Source organism: Pan troglodytes, chromosome 7 (assembly GCF_028858775.2).
Source record: "Pan troglodytes isolate AG18354 chromosome 7, NHGRI_mPanTro3-v2.0_pri, whole genome shotgun sequence".
Taxonomy (NCBI): Eukaryota; Metazoa; Chordata; class Mammalia; order Primates; family Hominidae; genus Pan; species Pan troglodytes.
The window spans coordinates 109,607,431-109,635,372 of record NC_072405.2 but is presented as its reverse complement, the minus strand read 5'-3'; the positions used below and the strand labels follow the sequence as shown (position 1 = coordinate 109,635,372).

At 35.2% G+C, this 27,942-nt stretch overlaps 1 protein-coding gene across 18 annotated transcripts in view; it reads right to left on the bottom strand.

Moving 5' to 3' along the window:
* Positions 1-27,942, bottom strand: part of VPS13B (vacuolar protein sorting 13 homolog B) — an 861,798-nt gene that overhangs the window by 493,283 nt on the left and 340,573 nt on the right. For all 18 annotated transcript variants that reach the window (XM_054657406.2, XM_063816458.1, XM_024345440.3 and 15 more), the window contains one exon: positions 2,051-2,160. In XM_054657406.2, the coding sequence (XP_054513381.1) occupies positions 2,051-2,160 (110 nt within the window). The remainder of the gene's footprint in view (positions 1-2,050; positions 2,161-27,942) is intronic.

The following is a 27,942-nucleotide window of genomic DNA, read 5'->3' as shown; positions in this document are numbered from 1 at the left end:
CCTAATGATGCATTTCTCAGAATGTATCCCCGTCATTAAGGGGCACGTGATTGTATATTCATTTTAAAAGTTATAATTTTTTAAAAAGTTAAAAATCAAAATATTTTAATATGCTTGGTATCAATTAAATGAATGTCTAATTTACTTAAGCTGCTAGAACACTCTACTTGATCTTCAGGGATATCTATGGTACACTGGAAATAATTGTATTACTTAGAGAATAACCAATCAAGAATTTACAATGAAAATTTTTCCCAACTGGTTACTGCCATTAGTCTAACTTCTGTATCACCCATTCTCTATATTCTGCTAGAATAAACTTTCTAAAATCCAGCTCTGTTTATACCAATTTCCTATAGCTCCTCTTTACCCTTCAAAATGAAGTCTCAAATACCTAGGACTACAAATTCAAAATTTTTTTTTCAGAAATTGATTTCCAATTTCTCCTAGTCTCTACAAGAACACTTGACTCCATTCTGGAACCACTGAAGTCTCTTTCTTGTCATGCTTTTGCATCTTCTTTGCCTTTGCTCAAACAGTTCAGTCTAAAACAACCTTCTCTGTCTGTCTCACTCCTAGAATACTGAGCTTAGTTGTTAATTCCTCCTTTTCACACACTACCCTGGTTGTGAGAACTATTCCTCTTGTTTTCACATAATCCTGGACATACATCTACATAGTTAATTACTAAAAATGGCATTACTATATCCCTTAAGATTCTCAAATACACTAAATACTCTCAGAGGGAGGGATACTCTCACCTATGACTTTTATTTCTGTGGCCATGGTGTATAGCATACTGCCTTATATTCTGTAACTACTCATTAAAAGGAAAAATGGGGACAGGTATGGCAGAAGTTTCAAATAAAATTAGGACAAAGTGAAGAAAAACCTTTAAAAGGTGTTCCTTAGATAGTACTTTTTTGTTAAACTTTTTAATTCTTACATAATTATAAAATTGTGTATTCTTCTCCCATCAACTAGCTTGAAGTTACTTCAGAAAAACGATACAAAACTATTCCAAATAGGATATTGCAAAATTATACTTAAGTTGATGGGAAATTATAATTCAATAAAGCACGAATTTGGCCTCAAAAATTCTTAGTTCTGTCATTTACTTAAAGCTGTGTGACTATACATAAATGAATCTCAATAAGCATCAGTTTCTTCATCTTTAAAATGAAAATAATAAAACTGTCAGAATTATGTTTAAGTATTCTAGAAACTATAATTGCCTACTTACTACTTTCTAATTTATACCTTTTTAAACAAACACATATTCCAACCTTTTTTGCACCAACCATCCCAATCCCAGGATTAGGTATTCAATGCATGTTTGTTGAAAAAACCTAAATATGACAAGGAAATGTAGAGATAAAAATAAAAGCTGGTCAGACGCTGTGGCTCATACCTGCAATCCCAGCATTTTGGGAGGCTGAGGTGGGTACATCACTTGAGGTCAGGAGTTCAAGACCAGCCTGGCCAACAGGTGAAACCCTGTCTCTACTAAAAATACAAAAATTAGCTGGGCATGGTGGCACATGCCTGTAATCCCAGCTACTTGGGAGGCTGAGGCACAAGAATCACTTGAACTCGGGAGGTAGTCCCGAGAGAATCACTTGAACCAGGGAGTGGGCCGAGATCATGCCACTGCACTTCAGCCTGGGAGGCAGAGTGAAACTGTGTCTCAAAACAAAACAAACAAGCCAACATTCATTTACTGAGCAATTCTTATGTATTGCACACCATGAGAATGGACATGTAGACACTATGAAAGAATGAAGACTGGTGAAATAGGACTCCTAAACTAGTTTCTGTTTTGTAAGCCATTGTACAGAAAGGCCCTTTAATAATCAAAGAAACTTTATACTGACATGCAATTTCTCATACAAAAATAAGGGAACGGAATTGTTTGAAAGGGGTAAGGTGGAGAGACAAAGGAAATCTAGTACACTTGTTTAAAAAGAATCCATCAAAAGACATATATAATTCTACTAAATGAATAAGAAAAATATTTGTTAAGAGAAAAAATTATTTAAAAATCTCTTACCTGTTGCATATGTCTACTTGTTCGTTTCTGAGGCTGATAGATGAGCCACGTATATAAGATTGGGTCAATATTAACTGCTAGTCCTTGTATACTGCAAAGAAGTACAGCACCTAAAAGACAAGATTTTTAAACTGTTACATAAGTCCTCATAAAAAACAATAAGCTATTTGTCACTTTACACCATGTAGGATAGCTATGACATAACAGACAAACAGTAACAAGCGTTGGAAAGGATGTGGAGGAATGCAAACCCTGATACATTGCTGGTAGGAATGTAAACTGGTACACCCACTTCGGAAAATACTATGGCATAACTGGGTCATACTGTAACTATATGTCTTTTTGAGGAAATGTGGGCACCGAAAACTTATGCCCACACAAAAACTTGTATTCAAATGCTCATATCAGCATAATTCGTAACAGCCAAAAAGTGAAATCAATATAAATTTCGATGAGTTGATGAATAAACAAAATGTGGTATTTCCATACAATGGAAAAGTATTTATCCATAAAAAGAAATGAAGTACTGATACATGCTACAGCACTGATGAATCTCGAAAACATTATATTAAGTGAAATAAGCCTGACAAAGAAAACGTATATTTTAGAATTCCACTTATATGAAATTGCCAGAAAAGGCAAACACATAGAGACAAAAAGTAGATTTGTGGTTACCAGGGCCTGTGAGAGGGGAGAGTAGAAATAACTGCTAAGAGCTATGTGGTTTGAGAGTGATAAAAATATTCTGAAATTAGAAAATTATTGTACAACCTGGTGAATATACTATAAAACATTGAATCACACAATATAAAATAATTGTAAGGAAAGTGAATTACATCTCATTAAAAGTACATTTGTCCATAAAATATAATAATAAGCTCAACTTTTTAGGCAAAGAACAATTTTTATATTGGCCCTGAAAATGGAATACTTTAGGTAAAATATTCCTAAATAACTTTTTCATTATATTAAAAAATTGATTCATGATTTGAAAGAAGGTATTATAATCATTCAAAAAATCATTAAAAATTACAACTTTTAATGTTCAAAAGCAAAGAGAAAGGGCAGCCTAGATTAAATGCAGGCCAACATTCTGACATAAAACACAAAGCGGAAGTGTAACAGGCTGCAATTCCAACCAACTAACTAACCTATTTTTGTCCCTTTCTGATGAAAAGTAGTTCGAATAGAACTTACCTAAAGCAGAGTATACAATTCTCAATTTATGTGCGGGTTATATACATCTGTAAATAAGTTTCTGTAATTGTACGTATATTTTAATACAAATATTATTAGCTCCATTAGGATATATGAAACATAAGGGAAGGGATATTTGTCAATTTTGTTATCAGCCAAACACGTAGCATATAGGAAATATGCCATCATACTGAATGGGGAAAAGCTGATGCATTCCCCTTGAAAACTGGCACAAAACAAGATGCCCTCTCTCACCACTGCTATCAGACACAGTACTGGAAATCCTGGCCAGAGCAATCAGGAAAGAGAAAGAAATAAAGGCTATCCAGATAGGAAGAGAGAAAGCCAAACTATCTTTGCAGACAACATGAAAATATGTATCTAGAAAATACCATAGTTTTGGCCTAAAAACTCCTTAAGCTGATAAGGAACTTCAGTGAAGTCTTAGGATACAAATTCAACATACAAAAATCATTAGCATTCCTATACACTAACAACTGTCAAGTTGAGAGCCAAATCAGGAATGCAATCCATTCACATTTGCCAAAAAAAGAATCAAATTCTTAGGAAGACAGTTAACCAGGGAGGTGAAAGATCCCTACAATGAGAACTATAAAACATGCTCAAAGAGATGACAGAAACAAATGGAAAAACATTCCATGCTCATGGATAGGAAGAATCAATATCATTAAAAGGGCCATTCTGTCCAAAGCAATTTACAGATTCAATGCTGTTCCTATCAAACTACCAATGACACTCTTCACAGAACTAGAAAAAACTATTTTAAAATTAATATGAAATGAAAAAAGAGCTTGAGTAGTCAAGGCAATCCTAAGCTAAAAGAACAAAGCTGGAGGCATCACATTACCCAATTTCAATCTATACTACAAGACTATAGTAACCAAAACAGCATGACACCTTTACAAAAGCAGACACATAAACCAATGGAACAGAATAGACAGCCAAGAAAAAAGACCACACACCTACAACTATCTTAACTTCAACAAACCTGAAAAAAACAGGCAATGGGGAAAAGGATTCCCTACGCAATAAATGGTGCTGGAATTGGCTACCCGTAAGCAAATAATTAAAACTGGACCTCTTCCTTAGACCATATACAAAAATCAACCCAAGATGGATCAAGGACTTAAACAAAAACTCAAAACTATAAAAGTCCTAGGAGACAATGTAGATAACCATTCTGGACACAGGAACAGGCAAAGATTTCATGATGACAATGCCATAATGGGAATGGCATGGGAGAAAATGCCAGAATGGGAGAAAATTTTTGCAAACTCTGCATCTGACCAAGATCTAATATCCAGCATCTATAAGGAACATAAAGAAATCTACAAGAAAAAAAAAAGCAAGTCCATTAAAAAGTGGGCAAAGGACATGAACAGACAATTTTCAAAAGAAGATATACATATGGCCAACAAGCATATGAAAAAAAACTCAACATCATTGATCATTAGAGAAATGCAAATCAAAACCACAATGAGATGCCATCTCACACCAGATAGAACAGCTATTATTAAAACGTCAAAAAATAACAGATGTTGGCGAGATTGTGGTGAAAAGGCAATACTTATACACTGTTGGTGGAAGTGTAAATTAGTTCAACCATTGTGGAAAACAGTGTGGCGATTCCTCAAAGAGCTAAAAACAGAACTGCAATTCAACCCAGCCACCCCATTACAAGGTATATACCCAAAACCATATAAATGATTCTACCGTAAAGACACATGCAAACGTATGTTCCCCACAGCACTATTCACAATAGCAAAGACATGGAATCAACCTAAATGCCCATCAATGGCAGACTGGATGATGGAAATGTGTTACATATACACCATGGAATACTATGCAGCCATAAAAAAGAACAAGATCATGTCCTTTGCAGGAACATGGATAAAGCTGGAGGCCATTATCCTTAGCAAACTAATGCAGGAACAGAAAACAAAATACCACATGTTCTCACTTATTAGTGGCAGCTAAATGATGAGAACACATGGACACATAGAGGAGAAAAACAGACATTGGGGCCTATCAGAGGGTGGAGGGTGAAGGGTGGGAGAAGGGAGAGGATCAGATAAAAATAACCATTGGTTTATTTTTTAGTACCTGGGTGGTAATATAATCTGCACAATAAATCCCCATGACACAAGCTTACCTATATTATAAACAGGCACTTGTATCCCTGAACCTAAAATAAAAGTCTTTTTTTTTTAAAAAAAAAAAAAAAAAAAGAAATAAAAAGTATCTGCCTGATGGTAGGGGGCTACAAAAAGTATATGTCAGAATAAACCATAGCTGGTTCTCAGGATAACTGAAAATAGTACATTTGTTCTATAATGTTATAGATTATTTAAATTGGGAAAATTAGTATTAATAACAAGCCCTATGAAAACTGATATATAAAAAGACAGATAAAAGGATGAAGGAGAAAAAGTAAGAGAAAAAGAAATTTATCTTTTTTTCAAAGCTTTCCACAGAATCTTCAAATAACCAAAATTTGCCATGTATACTCCTATCCTACCATGTAGTTCTATTTTTTCCATGGGCCCAGAACCAGTATAAATCCTTAGGCAGCATGCTCAGACAACAAAAGCATGTGCCCTCCCAAGGACCAATATGTGTACTGTTGAGCAATGATTCACTCAAGCAGATGTCAGAAAAGAAAGACACAGAAAAGCTAAACAAACACAAGATGATTGCAAAATGGGAGTCATAATTAAAGTCAACTGAAAATCCAATTTAATATGTAATATACAATTTAACATATATTTCTTACTTTCATAGATTGCAAATTTCTCATAAGGGCCTAAATTCTTCTACTTCCCAAGTATCACTTATACACAGAATAAAGGTATAAAAATACTATATTAAGAGAAATAAATAGGACTTTCCCAATATGATATCCAGTTTTCAAACAATTCTGGCAGCTCTACTACAGCAAAGACTGTCATCTCCACAGACTAACAAGAATAAAGAAGTATGATATATACAGTAAGATTTAATTTGCACTGTATTCTTATTTTATAACAACTCATTCTCCCAAAAAAGTTACTATGTAAGAAAGAGAATTTTCCCCCAATATGAAAAATTGTTTATTAAGAGCTTTTGATTTTAAAGCAATTAACTGAACAAGATTTAGAGAATTTAAAAGGTTTATTTAAATTCAGGAATATATAATTCAATCTCAAGGGTTAAAAGATCTTTCTAAATCCTACGTAGATAAATAAAATTAAAATTAGATTTAAATTACTATGAATTTCTTTCTGTCAAATGAGCCCCTTGAACTGTAATTTGTTCTATAACTAATATCACATAAATACCACATAAAATACAATAAAGAAAGCATTCACCAAAAGAAAAGTGAATTACACGAAGAAAGAAGACTTTGGATTCAGAAGACAAAAGATCTAACTGAGGAGAAAAGTGATGGGAATTCCAAGGCTTACAACAGTGACTTAGTCACAGGTACACAGAAAGCTTAGTAACAACAAAACACAATTATTAAATACAAGGAAATCAAATGTTGTAAAGGAAAGAATAGCTAATCATAAGATACAACACAACTGTGATGTGAATAGTGTTAATAAATGGAATGATATAAATTCTGAAATAATGAATAAACAATGTAATCAATCAAATTTAGGATATAATAATATTGGGAGTATGAGCAAATAAGAACATGTGATGAAGGTTGGAGAAAGTGAAAGATAGCCAATTATTATTTTCCACTGTAAGAAGTCAATAAATAATGCTCCAAAATGAATATTCAGGAAAAACCAAGAAAAGCTATGCTATTTTAAAATACAGAAATAAACACCAAAATAATTCCTGAAAATTTGTGAAACTAGTAACAGCTAGAAAAGGAAACATTAAAAAATAAGTTCTGTTGCCCCCCCTCCCATCTGCCAAAAAAAAAATGTAACTGGGATTCTGAAACTTGGGACACCAGGAAAGAGAGATAGATGAGCCTTAGACTTTCTTGTGAAGACCAACAATCCCCAGTCTTTTTGGCACCAGGAACTGGTTTTGTGGAAGACAATTTTTCCACGGATTTGGGGGGTGGAGGAATGGTTTCAGGATGAAACCATTCCACCTCAGATCATCAGGCATTAATTCAATTCTCATAAAAGCATGCACAATCTAGATCCCTTGTATGCACAATTCATAATAGGGTTTGCGTTCCTTTGAGAATCTAATGCTGCCAATGATCTGACAGTAGGCAGAGCTCAGGTGGTAATGCTTGCTTGCCTGCTGCTCACCTCCTTTTGTGTGGCCCAGTTCATAACAAGCCATGGAATGGAACTGGTCCGTGGCCCAGAGGTTGAGGACCTTAGCTCTAGACATGAGAAAAAAGCAGAAAAAAAGTTGTCACTTTGAGAAAGTCTCCAATTCATTGTTATGTGACACCCATAAATTATGATCTGTCATTTATGTTTCCCATAACAAAAAAATCACCAAGAAGTGCAGAAAACAAACCACTGTTAATAAGAGTCAAAAATATTAATGAATAAAACATTTAGATCCTCAAGCACTGAAGGTATTAGAATACAGAATATAAAACAGCTATGTATTGTTGCGGGAAGTCAGGGACCCCAAATGGAAGGACCTGCTGAAACCCTGATGGAAGAACATAAATTGTGAAGATTTCATGGACATTTGTTAGTTCTCCAAATTAATACTTTTATAATTTCTTACGCCTGTCTTTACTGCAATCTCTGAACATAAATTGTGAAGATTTCATGGACATTTATCACTTCCCCAATCAATACTCTTATAATTTCCTATGCTTGTCTTTACTTTAATCTCTTAATCCCATCATCTTCATAAGCTGAGGATGTATGTCGCCTCGGGACTCTGTGATGATTGCTTTAACTGCACAAATTGTTTGTAAAGCATGTGTATTTGAACAATGAAATCTGGGCACCTTAAGAACAGGAAAACAGCGATTTTCAGGGAACAAGAGAGATAGCCTTAAAGTCTGGCTGCCTGTGGGCCGGGCAGGACAGAGCCATATTTCTCTTATTACCGAAAACGGGTAAGAGGAATATCGCTGAATTATTTCCCCAGTAAGGAATATTAATAATTAACAGCCTTGGGAAAAGAATGCATTCTGGGAAGGGGGGGCCTCTAAAATGGCCGCTCTGGGGGTGTCTGCCTTATGCAGTTGCAGGTAAGGGATGAAACACGCCCTGGCCTCCTGCAGCGCCCCCAGGCTTGCTAGGATTAGGAAATTCCAGCCTGGCGAATTCTAGTCAGACTGGTTCTCTCCTCTTGAACCCTGTTAAGATGTTTATCAATGACAATGAGTGCACAGCGGGACATAGAATTTCATTAGTAATTCTAGTTTCACCCTGACCTTGTGATCTCACCCTGACCTTCTGCCTTGTGATCTTTTGTTGCCCTTGAACCATGTGATCTCTGTGACCCACACCCTATTCATACACTCCCTCCCCTTTGAAAATTGCTAATAAAGACTTGCTGGTTTTACAGCTCAGGGGGCATCACAGAAGCTGCCAACATGTGATGTCTCCCCCGGACACCCAGCTTTAATATTTCTCTCTTTTGTAGCCTTTCCCTTTATTTCTAAGACCAGCCGACACTTAGGGAAAATAGAAAAGAACCTACGTTGAATTATCAGGGGCTGGTTCCCCTGATAATGTATAAAATGTTTAAAAACACATTTATGAAATCATGAAGATAAACTATGAGAAAGCATCAGCAACAAGTAGATTTTAAAGAAAAATGAAAATCATAGAAATGACAAATTGTTGAAGTACAAAACTCACTAAACATGTTAAAAAGCACATTAGATGCAGTTGAAGAGAGAATTAAGGAAATGGAAGATACATAACAAGATAGTTTAGGATGTAAGCCCAGATTGAAAAATAATGAAACTTTTAAAATGAAGTTAGAGATAGAGAGGTCTGAGTGAGAAGACATAGCATATGTCTTATTGGACTCGAGAGAGATAATAGAGAATGGGGAAGAGGCAATATGGTTTTAAAAAAAGGTAATGGCTGAGTATTTTACAGAAATGTTGAAAGATAGTAAACCTTAAATCTAGGAGGCCCAATAAACCCTAAACTGGATAATTAAATCTACACTAAGCAAAAAAAGAAGTTGTAAACAAGTGAAGATAAAGAGAAGATCAGAAAAGTACTCAAAAAGACAGATCACCTGAGGAAAGAATCTATAAAAGCAAATAAATTTATGACCAACTTCTCAGCCAACAGTAAATGATATTCATTATATAATTTTAATTCAATACTTACATATATGTTACCTATTTTTATACATACCTAATGTTACATTGAAAAAACAGTAAAGAAAGAAAAAAGATATTGAGTTGATTTTTTAAATAACTCAGGATTATGTTCTTTTAGATTATGCATCTAAGTACAGGCCATATTATATACTATATATTTTTTAATTATGATGAAAAAATTTCAAAACCTAGTAAACAAAATGGCATATAAATTTAAATGTATGCAAACTGGACAAGATGCAAGTATGTTAAGAAATTACAGATAACCTCCATATTGTACAAATTATTACAGAAGTCTTTTCAGATATGTCTAAAACTAAATGTGTTCAATGAATTTTCAAACAAATTCTCAACATGTGATTGGGACACCATTTTATTTGAGATTTTAGAGAGAGAAAACGGAAAACAAATATAATAAATATTTTCAAATGGAAAATTAAACTTGAAGGTCTTATTTTATTATAATTAAGAAGTCAAAAATACTTCACCAACCTATGTAAGTTATATGATTACATTATACCAAAAATGACCTCATGACTTACAGCCAGCCTTAAAATTTATGAATGTTATAGATGATAAAAGAGGGTAATTCATTGATTTAACATCAATTTGGTTGAAATTACAATTTAGAGATAATGTTCTCTTTAATTTAGAGAGAGATTTTCATCATATACTCAATTCACAAGATACCAACCTTTAAAAATAGCACACAAGTTCTAACATATAAATATCTGGGTAATTAGTTTGATATTGAGTTGACACAGACCAGATCCACCATAGATCACTAAAATTTGGCAGTATTTTATTCTGTTTAATTTTAGCCTGGGAGACAACTAATGAGAAAAGTGTGGTTTACTGCTCTCCTCGCTGCCCAAATGGCTCACTTATCCACATTCTACTCAGCCTTCACCCATTAGTTAAATCAGGGTGCCACTGTCATTTGCAGTTACACCCTACGCTGAAGAATGAGAGCTGAAATAAGAGTTAGAGACCGAAGATGCACAGTATTAAAATTAAACATACATGCCTCTTGGCAGCTATAGAAGCTTGCCAGCCAATGAGACTGTCCTATAATATATCAAGTTATATTAGGAAAAAGTATTCTGTGTTTTTTCTTAAACCAATGAACGAGACAAAAAAACACAAACATATTAATTTACATCTAAGTTGTTAAAACTCATTATTTTTCTACTAAGCAGCTATAGTAAAGAAACTTGTAGATTTGTATAGCTCCTAAGAAATTATGTGCTACTCTAATTTTTTAAGAATAATTTGGATAATTTTGGCTAAACAGTTAAGAAAACAACAAAAATAAAAGAAAGAAGAATCACTACTTCAAAAACAAAGGTAATGTATAAAGGCAAGAGGGGAATCAGAGACTAAGAAATGCAAGAGCAGTGATGAGCTGCCAACTACTAGCTACTTTATCTAGGGGAATTGTCAAATTTAGTATAAATCAATCATAAGATTTGTAGCTTATGTATGTATGGTACAATACATACATGTATGGTATGTGCGTATGGTAGCTCATTACTTCCTCTTCTCGTAGGATGTAGAAAATTGCAAGGGAATTCTATCCCATTGTAGCAACAACGAGCCATGTAATCTATCAAAGCTTTTCAACATTCATCAGAGCAGAGTTCCTAAGGGAATCCAATGAATAAAAACTATAAAAGTCAAAAGTCTCTTATAGGAGAGAAGAAATGAATAGTGGCTATAATTCTTGGCAGAGTAGGATAAGGAGAAGAAAGTTGATAAGAAGAAAATAACTGCACTTTTAAAAAAATGTCAAAAGACCCAGTTGGGGGATGCATGATAGTTTAGAATCACTGAGAACTCTAGACACAGGGGATCCCACCCACTTGCCATCTATTTTCCACAGGTGTCGATCAATTGTTCATGAGAATGACAAGAAGCAGGGCTGGAGAGATGAGAAAGACCCCCGCTGAAGTGCAGGCCCATAGATACGAATAAAGTCTGAGTGCGAAGCAGGAGAATGAAAAGAAATCTCACGCGTACTCTAAACCTTAAACTGAGTACCAGGAAGGGCAATCTGTGTCTGGCAGAAAGAAAGAAGCACTAAGAGAGATACCTCCCTAAGGCACAAGTAAACAAGGCATGTGGAATTCTGAAGGTGTATCAGGAGAACTAAGCAGAAACTACAAACCATACAAAAACAAAGATCCTAATCTTGCTCTCAAAAAACACAGGGTCCTGTAGTGAACTTAATATAAATTTTAAAAGAATAAGATACAGCTCAAGTATGGAATAAAAGCCAAAGACCAGACCCAACGGAACTATACTAATGTCATGACAAAAGAAGAGGCATGTATTTTTGTGGACATAAACATTATTTATCATAGGCTCCATTCTCTTTATATACAACATTTGACATTACATTAAAAACTACTGTGAAATATAAAAAAGCCAGAAGAAATGACTCATTATAAAAAGAGGAAACAATCAATACACCAGTCCCAGAAGTGGCCCAGATATTGGAATTATCAAACAAGGACTTTAAAACAACTCTAATAATAATATAGATGTCAAATAATTAAAAAGGGTAGATAATATGTTAGAATTGAAGGGAAATTTTAGCAGAGAGAAAGTATAAAAAAGAGTGAAATGAAAATATTAGATTTTTTAAAATATAATATCAGAGGTGAAAAACGATTTCCCAAACCGACATATATCAACCAATAGATTAAAAAAGCTCAGCAAACCCCAAGAAGAATAAATAAAAAGAAACCAGATCTAGATATATCATCATCAGATAGCAGAAAACCAAACACAGAAAAAAATTTTAAATCATCCAGAAGAAAAAAAAAAGAAACAATACATATAAGGAAATCACGATAAGGATAATTTCTCATCAGAAATAATGGTGGCCAGAAAATAATAGAATATTTTAAATGTTAAAAAATTCAACCTAGATTTCTATACCCATTGAAAATGTCCTTCAAAGATGAAGACAAAATAAAAATGATAGAATTTGTCTTCAGAAAATTTGTGCTACAATAAACTATAAGATAAATGCTTTAGATTGAAAGGAAATTATACTAGATATAAACTTAATTCTACAGAAGGAATGAAGAACAATGGGTAAATATGTTGGTAAAAACAGAAGAGTTCCTTTTGTTACTTTTTTGAAGCAGGGTCTCACTCTGTTGCCCAGGCTGGAGTGTAGTGGCATGATCACAGCTCACTGTAGCCTCAATCTCCCATCTTCAAGTGATCCTCCCATCTCAGGCTCAGGGGTGCCACCATACCCGGCTATTTTTATTTTATATTTTTTGCAGAGACGATGTTTCACTATGTTGCCCAGGCTGGTGTTGAACTACTGAGCTCAAGAGATCCTTCCACCTCAGCCTCCCAAAGTGCTGAGATTATAGGCGTGAGCCACAGTGCTCGGCCTAAGTTAACATTTTATCTCCTTCTATCTGACTTATGTGTCTTATTTCTCATTTGTCACAGAATCCACCAGGAAGATGTAATGGTAACCTCAAACTATGAGTCAGTAATTAATACTTTAAGATGTTCCAAAGTTGTCCTCTGACTTTATAATCACAATATACACCACTAAAATAATAAAGATAATTATAGACAGCTTTGACAATGAAAAGCTCAGAACTTCTTTTTCTTTTTTTTTTTTTTAATTTTACTTCAAGTTGTGGGATACATGTGCAAAACGCAGGTTTGTTACATAGGTATACATGTGCCATGGTGGTCTGCTGCACCTATCAACCCATCATGTAGATCTTAAGCCCTACATGCATTAGGTATTTGTCCTAATGCTTTCTCTCCCATTGCCCCCCACCTCCCAACAGGTGCCGGTGTGTGATGTTGTCCTCCATGTCCATGTGTTCTCATTTTTCAACTCCCACTTATGAGTGAGAACATGCAGTGTTTGGTTTTCTGTTCCTGTGTTAGTTTGCTCAGAATGATGGCTTCCAGCTTCATTCATATCCCTGCAAAGGACATGAACTCATTCTTTTTTGTGACTGCATAGTATTCCACGGTGGATATGGGCCACATTTTCTTAATCCAGTCTATCACTGATGGGCATTTGGATGGGTTACAAGTCTTTCCTATTGCAAATAGTGCTGCAATAAACATATGTGTGCATGTGTCTTTATAGTAGAATGATTCATAATCCTTTGGGTATATACCCAGTAATGGGATTGCTAGGTCAAATGGTATTTCTGGTTCTAGATCCTTGAGGAATTGCCACACTGTCGTCCACGATGGTTGAACTAATTTACACTCCTGCCAACTGTGTAAAAGTGTTCCTATTTCTCCACAGCCTCGCCAGCATCTGTTGTTTCCTGACTTTTTAAAGATCGCCATTCTAACTGGTGTGAGATGGTATCTCACTGTGGTTTTGATTTGCATTTCTCTAATGGCCAATGATGATGAACTTTTTTTCATATGTTTGTTGGCCACATAAATGTCTTCTTTTGAGAAGTGTCTGTTCATATCCCTCACCCACTTTTTGATGGGGTTATTTGTTTTTTTCTCTTGTAAATGTGTTTAAGTTCCTTGTAGATTCTGAATATTAGACCTTTGTCAGATGAGTCGATTGCAAAAAATTTCTCCCATTCTGTAGGCTGCTCGTTCACTCTGATGATAGTTTCTTTTGCTGTGCAGAAGTTCTTTAGTTTGATTAGATCCCATTTGTTGATTTTGGCTTTTGTTGCCATTGCTTTTGGTGTTTTAGTCATGAAGTCTTTGCCCATGCCTTCATCCTGAATGGTATTGCCTACGTTTTCTTCTAGGGTTTTTATGATTTTGGGTTTTACATCTAAGTCTTTAATCCATCTTGAGTTAATTTTTGTATAAGGTGTAAGGAAGAGGTCGAGTTTCTGTTTTCTGCATATGGCTAGGAATACAACTTACAAAGGACGTGAAGGACCTTTTCAAGAACTACAAACCACTGCTCAAGGAAATAAGAGAGGACACAAACAAATGGAAAAAAATTTCATGCTCATGGACAGGATGAATCAATATCGAAAATGGCCATACTGCCCAAAGTAATTTACAGACTCAGTGCTATTCCCATTAAGCTACCACTGACTTTCTTCGCAGAATTGGAAAAAACTACTTTAAAGTTCACATGGCCCATATAGCCAAGACAATCCTAAGCAAAACGAACAAAGCTGGAGGCATCACGCTACCTGACTTCAAACTATACTACAAGGCTACAGTAACCAAAACAGCCTGGTACTGGTACCAAAACAAATATATAAACCCTTGGAACAGAACAGAGGCCTCAGATATAGCACCACACATGTACAACCATCTGATCTTCAACAAACCCAACAAAAACAAGCAACGGGAAAAGGATTCCCTATTTAATAAATGGTGCATCTATAAAGTTAATACCTTTTTACTAATTCCATTTCCAGAAATCTATGCTAAGGAAATAAATTGCTTAATATTAAAAATTTCCCATAGAACCATCTAAAGGTCCAAAACTGAGGACTGGTTCAACAAACTGTGGTGTTAGCCATGTAACAAAATGGTAGTAGTCTTTCAAAGATACTTGTGAAGAATATGTGATAATGATAACATTCTTGTGACATTAACAGAGATTTTAAATACAATTTAATAAAGGTCAAATAAGTATCAGTAGAATAAAAACCTAGAAGGATATATGTTTAAAAAAATTTCAAGCGGTTTGTGATTTGGTGGTGAGTTATTTTTCTTCTGCTTTCCATATTTTAATATTCCAAAACCTACTTACTAAAGATATAATTACTTTTATAATAAAAACTTAAGGTTGGGCACAGCAGGTCACATCTGTAATCCCAGCACTTTGGGAGGCCGAGATGGGCGGATGACTTGAGTCTAGGAGTTCGAGACCAGCCTGGCCAAAATGGTGAATCACCATCTCTATTAAAAATACAAAAATTAGTCGGGCATGGTGGTACACGCCTGTAGTCCCAGCTACTTGGGAGGCTGAGGCAGGAGTATCACTTGAACTCTGGAGGGGGATGTTGCTGTGAGATGAGATTGCGCCACTGCACTTGAGCCTGGGTGACAGAGTGAGACTCCATCTCAAAAAAAAAAAAAAAAAAAAAAAAAAAAGCCCTTCACTCAATATATGTAGACATCTACAGATTTTATGCATTTAGAGGATAAATCAGATTAAGTTATTCTTCTGCCTAAACACTGCTTTACCAATCTACTTTAAATTAAATCCAAACTTCTCACCATAGCCTACAAAGCTGTATACAAGCTGATTCTCGCCTCTCTCTGAATTCTCATCCAGTGGCACTCTCCCTGTTGACCATACTCCAGCTACCCTTCAATATATCAAATTCTTCACTGTCCCTTCAGGTTAGATCACTTCTCTATGATCTCTTCAGAGAGCCCTGTCTCTTAACACCCTATCAAATTAGGTTTTCCCATTCTTTTATATCACATTACCTTGTTTGTTATTAACATTTATAATAATGTAATTATTTGCTTATTACCTCCTCGGATGGAATGCAAGCTCATATCAGAGACCATTTGTATTGTTCAAATTACATCCAATGCCAAGCACAGTGACTGGCACTTAAAAAATACAAAATCTGTTGAATAAATGTATAAATATATTATTATATCTGTCTTTAATTTTCCAAGCAGTTATTACAAAGTGTAGCTCCATTTCATCCAGAAGTAGTTATTGTAAAGTATGCTTCAAATCAAAGAATACTCCAAATATTACTCAATAAAAGACACACTGTGATTACTAATGACAGGTAAAACTGTTTTCTGGACAAGTTTCCAATGTTTCAGGGTAATACTATTTTATGTATGCTATTCCTTTAGTCTTTATTTGGATTATATAAAAAATAGAATCACTGGGGACACTGTAGAATCAACAAAAAAGGAGGGAGAAGAAAAGGAAGTTTTATTAATCAATATTAACATTTTGCTATAGATGAAACTCCTCATATTTGATGACTTAAAACCCTAGTTGTTTCAACATTGTAGCCCATGAAGTTAGTATCCCCAACGAGTATATATTCTAAAAACAACTGCTTTATCTTTTATGAAGAGCCTTTTCCTGTGTCATTTTTCCTGTGTCAAAGTAGATGATACTCTCAAGCATTCCTTTCCTCTTGTCCCAGACAACCCTAACTCTCCAGGTAAGCCTAAATTGTTTCTTATTCCAGTTCTGTGTGGGCTTCCACCAGTTCTACACAGGACAACCTGACAGAACCCAGACTCGTGCCCACTGCCTCACAATCACATATAGTTTATTGGGATTATCAATCAAGGTGTTCTCTACTCCTATGCCTTGCGGATATGTATGTGGCTTAAACCAGGTGTCATAAATTGGTCTTACTTGCCTATTTAAATCTGTATATATTTCATTTTATCCTATGCATATAATTTGGTCAACATAACAATCCTCTTCCTTCCCTCTCCCTTTCTTTCATTCTTTAACTAACATTTATGTTCAAATTATTGTGCTAGCGACTCAAGGTTCAAAGATGAATAAAGGAAAATAGCATTCTCAAGGAATCTTGTGGTGATAGTGGGAAAGAGAAACAGCAATAAACAATTATAATATAAGGGATAGGTACAACTTTAAAACTATGGAAAGGGTAGGGTTAACATGCCTCACAATGAAAGGAAAAGGGACACAGTGCAAACGATTTTTAAGCAGAGTCCTAAAGAAGGAGAAGGATTCTGCCAATCATACAAGAAGCAGGAAAGAAAATCACAGAAATAGACACCACCTTGTGCAACAACATGGAAATAAGGAAAAGTATGATACGTTCAGGAACATGAGTAGTTTTAAAAGGATGGAGCAAAAATACATAGAGAATATGGCTAGATCATGAATGCCCATTCTAGGGAGTTAATCTTTTATTCTGGGAGCATGAAATACAACTAAAGACTTAAATACACCTGGGGAAAAATAAAATCTCAAGTGTGCATTTAAGGAAAATAAAAATGAATGGAGCATGGACTATGGATTGGGGGATTTGGGGTACAAAATAGGTAAACACTATTTAGCACCACTACTTTTAAAATTATTTAAGGCATTTGGGACAAAAATCACAAAGGCATGACCTGAGATAGTAAAAGTCAGACTGAAAAGAGTAAAAGATTTCTAAAAATATTTTATTTTAGAGACAGAAATAATATTCTATAACTAAATAGATTTAAGATACAGGAAGAAATAGTTTGAAGCACTGAGAGGATACAATGGTACAATCATTTATGAAATGGACTAAAAAAAATGAATTTGAAGAGAAAGATGAAGATGGTAATTTGGGAAATTAGGGACATTTATGGGACATCTTTACCCATATAAACACATTGAGAAGCATTTAAAATACACAAGCTAACATTGTGTGTGTGTTGGGGTAGGGGAGACTCCCAGAGCTAGAACTGCAACTGAACTACAGGGAAGAAAGCAGTTAGGCTAATCAAATTATAAGAGAAACCTGAAAAGGAAATTAAGGAATGGTCAAAAGGACAGAATCAGGATACAAAAACTAAGGCTATCATATGTCTCTTTCTTCAGCATTTTCAAGAGAATGGTCCAAGCACCAAATGCTAATAAAATTAGGCTTTTAAAAACATTTGATTTTATGAAAAGAACAATAGTCTTCTTACTGAGGTTTTATTTCCCTTGGTTCTCTTTCTTTCCCAATAATTAACAATAGTCTTAGAACTAAATCTCCTTGGAGTGGCATGGTTCATCTCCCTTCCCCAATGCCTTTAAAAATGGAACCAAATGGTCGGGTGCAGTGGCTCACGCCTGTAATCCCAACACTTTGGGAGGCCGAGGTGGGTGTATCACCTGAGGTCACCTGAGGTCAGGAGTTCGAAACCAGCCTGGCCAACATGGCGAAACCCTGACTCTACTAAAAACACAAAAATTAGCTGGGCGTGGTGGCATACGCCTGTAATCCCAGCTACTCGGGAGACTGAGGCAGGAGAACAGCTTGAACCCAGGAGGTTGAAGACAGGCTATTTGAAAATACACACCCAGAGGAGACAAAAGAAAAAAGAGAAGAGTAAAGCACATCTATCTACAAGATCTAGAAAATAAATTCAAAAGGTCAAATCTAAGAGTTATTTGCCTTAAAGTGGAGGCAGGGAGAGATATAGGTGTAGAAAGTTTACTCAAAAGGATAGTAACGGAGGACTTCCCAAACCCAGAGTAAGATATCAATATTCAGGTATAAGAGGTTTACAGAACACCAACCAGATCTGACCGAAAGAAGACAATCTTATGAAATTTAATCAAACTCTTAAAAGTCAAGGATGAAGAAAGGATCCTAAAAGCAATAGAAAAGAAACAAATAAACTTACAAGGGAGCTCCAATATGTCTGGCAGCAGACTTTTCAGTGGAAACTACAGACCAGGAGAGAGTGACATGAAATATTTAAAGTTCTGAAGGGAAAAACCTTTTACCCTAGAATAGTATATCCTGTGAAAATATCATTCAAACATGAAGGAGAAATAAAGACTTACCCAAACAAACAAAATCTGAGAGATTTCATCAACACCAGACCTGTCCTAAAAGAAATGCTAAAGGAATTTCTTCAATCAGAAAGAAAAGGACATTAAGCAATAAGAAAACATCTGAAGGTACAAAACTCTCTGGTAATAGTAAACACACAGAAAAAACACAGAATACTGTAATGCTGTAATTGTGGTGTACAAACTACTCTTAAGTAGAAAGACTAAAAGATGAACCAATCTAGGACAATAACTACAATAACTTTTCAAGACATTGACAGTACAATAAGATATACATAGAAAAAACAAAAAGTTAAAAAGCAAGGGGGTAAAGTTAATGTGTAGAGTTTTTGTTAGTTTTCATTTTTCTTGATTGCTTGTTTGTTTATGCAAGCAGTGATAAGCTGTCATCAGTTTAAAATAATGCGTTATAAGATAGTACTTGCATGCCTCATAGTAACATTAAATCAAAAAACATACAACAGATACACAAAAAATAAAAGCAAGAAATTAAATAATACCATCATAGAAAATTAACTTCCCTAAAAAAAAGACAGGAAAATAGAAAAGAAGGAAGACCACAAAACAATTGAGAAAACAATAAGAAACGGCAGAAGAAAGTCTTTACTTATCAATAATAACACTGAATATAAATGGACTAACCTGTCCAATCAAAAGACATAGAGTGGCTGAATGGATAAAAAAAAAAAAAAAAAAAAAAACAAGACCCAATGATCTATTGCCTACAGAAACACACTTCACCCATAAAGACACTCAAATACAAAATAAAGGGGTGGAAAAAGAAATTCCATGCAAATGGAAACCAAAAAAGTGCGGGAGTAGCTATATTATATCCGACAAAATACATTTCAAGATAAAAACTTTAAGAGACAAAGGAGGTCATTATATAATGATATATGGTAAATTCAGGAAGGGGATATAATTGTAAATTTTAATATACCAAACACTGGAGCATCCAGATATATAAAGAAAATATTATTAGAGCTAGAAAGATAGACCCCAACACAATAAAAGGTAGAGACTTCAACACCCGACTTTCAGCACTGGAGAGATCTGTCAGAAAGAAAATCAACAAAGAAACATCAGATTTAATCTGCACTGTAGACCAAATGGACCTAATAGATATTTACAAAACATTTCATTCAATGGCGACAGAATACAAATTCTTCTCTTTAGCACATGGATCTTTCTCAAGGATAAATCACATGTTAGGTCACAAAACAAGTCTTAAAACATTAAAAAAAAAAACAACAAAAAACCTGAGATAATATCAAGCATCTTCTCTGACCATGGTGGAATAAAACTACAAATCAGTAACAAGAGGAACATGGGAACATATGAATATTAAACAATATGTCCCTGAATGACCAGTAGATCAATAAAGAAATTAAGGAGAAAATTGGAGGGCTGGGCATGGTGGCTCATGCCTATAATTCCAGCACTTTGGGAGGCTGAGGGGGGTGGATCACAAGGTCAGGATTTCGAGACCAGCCTGGCCAATATGGTGAAACCCCATCTCTACTAAAAATACAAAAATTAGCCATGCGTGGTGGTGTGCACCTGTAGTCCCAGCTACTCAGGAGGCTGAGGGAGAAGAATCGCTTGAACCCGGGAGGCAGAGGTTGCAGTGAGCCGAGATCGTGCCACTGCACTCCAGCCTGGGCGACAGAGCGAGACTCCGCCTCAAAAAAAAAAAAAAGAGGAAGAAGAAGAAGAAGAAGAAGAAGAAGAAGAAGAAGAAGAAAATTGGAAAATTTCTTGAAACAAATAATAATGGAAACAGCATACCAAAACAGCAAAAGCAGTACTAAGGGGGAGTTTATAACTAAGTTTATAGCTATAAACAAATACATCAAAAATAAAAAAAACTTCAAATAAACAACCTAATGATATATCTTAAATAACTGGAAAAGCAAGAGCAAGCAAATCTGAAATCAGTAGAATAAAAGAAATAATAAAGATCAGAGCAGAAATAAATGAAATTGAAATGAAGAAAATACAAAAGATCAATGAAATAATATTGATTTTTTGAAAAGGTAAACAAAATTGACAAAGTTTTAGCCAGATAAAGAAAAAAAAAAAGATAAGATACAAATAAAATCAAAGATGAAAAAGGAGACATTACAACCAATACCACAGAAATTCAAAGGATCATTAGTGGCTACTATCAGCAACTATATAACAATAAATTAGAAAATCTAGAAGAAATGGATAAATTCCTTGTTACATGTAACCTACCAAGACTGAAGCATGAAGAAATACAAAACCTGAACCAACCAATAGCAAGTAATGAGATCAAACCTGTAACAAAAAGTCTCCTAGCAAAGAAAAGTCTAGAACCAAATGGCTTGACTGCTGAATTCTACCAAATATTTAAAGAAAAACTAATACCAATCCTACTCAAACTATTTTCAATAATAGAGAAGGTAATACTTCCAAACTCATTCTACGAGGCAAGTATTACCCTGATCCCAAAAACCAGACAAAGACACATCAAAAAAAGAAAACTACAACGGGCGCAGTGGCTCTCACTTGTAATCCCAGCACTTTGGGAGGCCGAGGCAGGGGGATTGCTTCAAGCCATGAGTTCAAGACCAGCCTGGGCAATATGGTGAAACCCTGTCTCTACTAAAAATACGAAAATTAGTTGTGCATGGTAGCACATCATGTCTGTAGTCCCAGCTACTTGGGAAGCTGAGGTGGGAGGGTCACTTGAGCCTGGAAGGTCAAGGCTGCAGTGAGCCACGAGCATGTCACTGCACTCCAGCCTGGGTGACAGAGTGAGACCTTGTCTCAAAAACAAAAACAAAAAAAAGAAAACTACGGGACAATATCTATAATGAATATTGATGCAAAAATCCTCAACAAAATAATAGCAAACCAAATTCAGCAATACAGCAATACAATTAAAAAAAGCATTCATCATGACCAAGTGGGATTTATCCTGGGTATGCAAGTATGGTTCAACACATGCAAATCAACTAATGTGATACATCATATCAACAGAATTAAGGAGAAAACCATATGATCATTTCAACTGATTTTGAAAAAGCATTTGATAAAATTCAACATTCTTCCTGATAAAAATCCTCAAAAGACAGAGTACAGAAGGAACATACCTCAACATAATAAAAGCCATATATAACAGACCCATAGCTAGTATCATACTGAATGGGGAAAATCAGAAAGCCCTTCCTCTGAGAACTGGAACATGACAAGGGTACCCACTTCACTACTATTATTCCACAGAGTTCTGGAAGTCCTAGCTGAGCAATTAGACAAGGGAAAGAAATAAAAGGCGTCCAAATTGGAAAGAAACAAGTTAAATTATCATTGTTTGCAGATGATATGATTTTATATTTGGAAAAGCCTAAGGACTCCACCAAAAAAACTATTAGAACTGATAAATTCAGTAAAGCTGCAGGATACAAAATCAACATACAAAAATCAGTAAGATTTCTATATGCCAACAGCAAACAATCTTTGAAAAAGAAATAAAGAAAGTAATCCCATTTACAATAGCTACAAATAAAATAACTAGAAATAAATTTAACCAAGGAAGTGAAAGACCTCTACAACGAAAACTATACAACATTGATGCAAGAAACTGAAGAAGGCAAAATAAAAATATATTTCATGTTCATGGATTAGAAGAATCAATATTGTTAAAACGTCCATACTACCCAGAGCAATCTACATATTCATTGCAATCCCTATCAAAATACCAAAGACATTCTTCACAGAAAAACCAAAAAATTATCCTAAAAATAATATGGAATCAAAAACAGACCCAAAATGGCCAAACCAATTTTGACTAAAAAGAAAAAAATTGAACATTACCTCATTTCAAGTTTTACTACAGAGTTACAGTAAACAAAATAACATGGCACAGGCATAAAAACAGGAAACAAATCCATCCATCTACAGTGAACTCATTTTCAACAACGGTGCCAAGAACACATATTGGGGAAAGGACAATCTCTTCAATGAATGGTGCTGGGAAAACTAGATATCCATAGGCATAAGAATAAAACTAGACCCCATCCCTCTATCTCTTGCCATATGCAAAAATCAAATCCAAGTAGATTAAAGACTTAAATCTAAGACCTCAAACTACGAAACTACTAAAAGTAATCACTGAGAAAACTCTCCAAAACATTGGTCTGAGCAGAGATTTCTTGAGTAATACCCCACAAGCAAAAAGCGACAAAGGGGGTCACATCAAGTTAAAACACTTCTGTACAGCAAAGGAAACAATCGACAAAGTGAAGAAACAACACACAGAATGGAAGAAAATGTTTGCAAACTACTCATCTGACAAGGGATTAATAACCAGAGTAGACATGTCTCAAAAGAAGACATACAAATGGTAAATATAGAGCTACCATACTATCCAAGAATCCCACTGCTAGGTATAAACCCAAAGGAAAGGAAATCAGTGTATCAAAGAGATATCTGCACTCCCATGTTTGTTGCAGCACTGTTCACAATAGCCAAGATTTGGAAGCAACCTAAATGGCCATCAGCAGATGAACAGATTTTTAAAATGTGATGCATACACACAATGGAGAAGCATTTAAAACCTAAATGCCCTGAATGGGTTTTAGGAAAGACACTTTATTTTAAATGTTCCTCTTTACTCATACTACATTTCCAATGGAGACCTTCTAATTCAAATAAGACCATTTTTCCCTTACTTCATCATTTATATTGAATCTGCCCTCAATTATTCAATCATTAACTAAATTAACGTTTATTAGTTATCCACTGTAATAGAAACTAAAGGCATAAAGACAAATTAGGCCAGGCGCGGTGTCCCACGCTTATAATCCCAGCACTTTGGGAGGCCAAGACAGGAGGATCACGAGGTCAGGAGATCAAGACCATCCTGGCTAACACAGTGAAACCCGGTCTCTACTAAAAATACAAAAAAAATTAGCAGGTGTGGTGGCGGGCACCTGTAGTCCCAGCTACTCAGGAGGCTGAGGCAGGAGAATGGCGTGAAACTGGGAGGCGGAGCTTGCAGTGAGCCAGATCGCGCCACTGCACTCCAGCCTGGGCGACAGAGCGAGACTCCGTCTCAAAAAAAAAAAAAAAAAAAAAGACAAATTAAAATATAATAGCTGCCCTTATCAACATTTATTTAGTAAAAACAACAAAGTAAACGAATGTCCTAGTCATGGTCAAAGTTTAATGGAAACAGAGAGGAGCAGAAGACTTTGGAGTCAAAGGTGTGTGCCCATATCTGGCACTGATTGTTGTGTATTCTTGACCAAATCACTTCACTGCAGATTTCTTAAATGTAAAATGAGACTAACACCACGTAACTTGTAGGGTTGTTATGAAGACTGAATGAGACATTTATAACATGCCTATTATACAGTAGGAACTTAAAAAGTAATAGCTACTCCATCATTATCATAATCATCATTATCTTAGATAAAAAATTACATGGAGACCTAAAAATAGTTCTGCCTTCAGCTTTCCTATACAGGCATCATGTTCCAGCACTAAAAGTTTGTTGAATTATCTGGCTAAGGTAACCAATCCTACAAAACAATCTTCCAAGAGAAAGACAAAGAGGAGAAAAGACTCAGTGTGTCCTGTGCGCAAGGAGAGACAGTGCTCTGGTAGGCACATTCAAAAAATGAAAACCTAGTAGGGTTAAAATAATAGGCAAGAGTGGGGTATAATTTAATCAAGCTGGTCTTTATAGCAGGTCTTTAAGGACACTGGCTTCTATATATGCCTAAAGGAAGCCATACAAAATAACACACCTTTTCTCCATTTCCTGCTAAAACAGCAGAAAATGTTTCTACTTTCCTGCTAAAGCAGCAGAGTTGAGTAGTTTCAAAAGAGACCATTCAAAGACCATGCCACAAAGCCTAAAAAATTATCTGGTCTTTTATTAAAAATTTGCCAACTCCTGATATGACAAGGTATGGTTTCTTAGCCTAAAAACTGAGAGGCACTGAACACCTATCAGTTCCTCAATAATGCAGGTGAGTGTCTAATGAATTTTCCAATGAGACTCTGATAAGATCATTCTGATTCTCTTCTAATGATAATTCCAAGTAACAGCCATTATTTATCCAGTGCTTATTACCATGTGCCAGCTATTATCTTCATTTTACAGATTAGGAAACTGAGGATCATTGAGAAGTGGTAACATTTCAAAGTTACTATACATATCAAGTCAATCCCAGTGTTGTCTCCCCTAAAGCCTGTGGGCATAAGCAGTACTGCCTGGTAAAAGAGAACAGAAAAGAATGGATTGAGAGTGATGATTTCTCTCAAAGGACAATAATATCCTATAGTGATGTAAATAATGATGCAATAATAAATATTTTATTTATAGAAATCAAAACCAATATCCCTGGAAAGAATATATAATCTACCCAAGAAAACCTCTTGAAAATGACTAAGAACTTAACTTACATATCATAATTATCTTCCATTGTTAATTCCCTTACTTCTGTCAGTGGCACTACAATTCTTAGGTAACAGACTAGCTACACCACCTTTTGCCCTTGCCAGTAGATCATACTCAAGCCGGTATATGTCCATGAAAAAAGTATAATCATAAAATAACAACGTTACATAAATTAAGAAGTCTGTATTTTGTTGTATCTTCAAGTTTATAACAAAATGTTTTCAAAAGAAATGGCCGGGTGCGGTGGCTCATGCCTGTAATCCCAGCACTTTAGGAGGCCGAGACGGGCGGGTCACGAGGTCAGGAGATCGAGACCATACTGGCTAACATGGTGAAACCCCGTCTCTACTAAAAATACAAAAAAATTAGCCGGGCAGGTGGTGGGCACCTGTAGTCCCAGCTACTCAGGAGGCTGAGGCAGGAGAATGGAATGAACCCGGGAGGCGGAGCTTGCAGTGAGCTGAGATCGTGCCACTGCACTCCATCCTGGGTGACAGAGTGAGACTCCATAACAAAAAAAAAGAAAGAAAGAAAGAAAAAAAAATAAGGAAAAAAATCAAAAACAGGTTGGGCACAGTGGCTCATGCCTGTAATCTCAGCATTTGGGAGGCCGAGGCGGGCAGATCACTTGAGGTTGGGAGTTTGAGACCAACCTGGCCAATGTGGTGAAACCCCATCTCTACTAAAAATACAAAAGTTAGCTGGGCATGGTGCCACGTGCCTGTAGTCCCAGTTACTTGGAAGGCTGAGACAGGAGAGCTATTTGAACCCAGGAGGCAGAGGCTGCAGTGAGCCAAGATCTTATCACTGCACTCCAGCCTGGGCAACAGAGCGAGATCCTGTTTTCTTTGCAATGAAGTATAGTAATACACATGGTTTTGGTTGTGCGCTGATTCTAATGTAGAGGCCATACTTTTCATTTAGAATGGGCACACTACTCAATGTATAATTACTATGTGGTTAATCCACGTATTGAATTAAGCTAATTCTATTTAACTCTACATTTAAACTGTTGTTTAATTTTATTACAAATATACAAGGTGGACTAATATAGTAAACTTTGGAAATTTAAATTTATTTTAAAGATATTTGTACCTTTTTTAATTACATGAAAGATGTCATATATCTAGTATATACTTCACTTTGTTGTCTAAAATACAAAATGTCTTTCATTGTGGTATCTGCATTACTTACGATTCTTAGCCTTTATGTTCATCTCTCTTCATGAACATTGAAATATTTATTAGAAATTACATAAACCCCACAATCCAGAATATAATGACACATTTTGCTTTCAAGCCAAATTAGAAAAATCTAAAAATAGGCTAATGGACAATAACATTAAGGAACCAACTGTTCAAAGTACAAAACTCTAAAATAGAATCTTGGAAGAAAATACTCTGTTATAAAAAATGTTGTTTCTAAAATCAATGTTATTTTATGACTATAAAATTCTGTTAAAAAACAATAAAATTGTGTTTTAAGGTTACTGGCAAGGACTACATTTTTTGCATTTTATGACAGCAAACAAGAAAAAATTCATCAAATACACCACACTTAAATACTAATTTCTAAAATAATTTTAAGAAAAAAGGACTTATTTATAATAATGTAATTTAGAGAAAAAGTTGTATCTACTAGAGTAGTCTTAAAACATTATTTCTGTACTTGCAAAGCTATATTGTTAATATATACCTAAGAATCTGAAACACTTAAATCAATTATTATAATAGGCAAGATCTTACACGTAAAATCTTACGGAAATATTAAGGATTCAATAGTAATCAGTACCCAATCATCAAAATTTGCATGTACTTTCAAAAGATAATTGTTAAAATGAGGTCTTCCCTACTTATCTTTCTCTGGTTATCAAGATCTATATAATAATAATGGCAGGGCACTAAAGGTAAAAGGCAGGGTACAGCAGACACCACAAGGTGGTGCTAACAGCCTCTCATAACTGTCTGCTATTCTTCAGATGTGTCCTAAAGTGAGACTCTCCACCCCTCAGAGTGAATACCAACTGAAACAATCTCTAGTCCAAAAGAAAAAGCAAAACATTAACAATTTTTGAAGGTTTTTGACTACTGGGTATAGAAAATATTTTGAATTTATAATCTTTTCGAATAAATATTTGGTTTGTGTTGACATTCTTCTCATATGGTTACAGTATTTTACGTGTAAAGAAAATAACTCTATAAGCAACTATCTTTACACTACTGTCAGATGAAATCACTAATTTACACTCAATGAATATATTATTATTAAGCACAAATCAAGACTCCTTTACCAATGAATAGTGGGACACTGGTACAAATTATAATTAAATAGTCCAGTATTATGAAACCCACACTGATACTGCCCAAAATCTGTTCCTCAGATTAACATTTTTATTCAGTTCTCATCTTCTGAATGTAATGGACTCTTAGAAAAACATGGAGTTTCCTCACAATTCATCTTCTGAAGGCACCAAACCAACTGCTGCA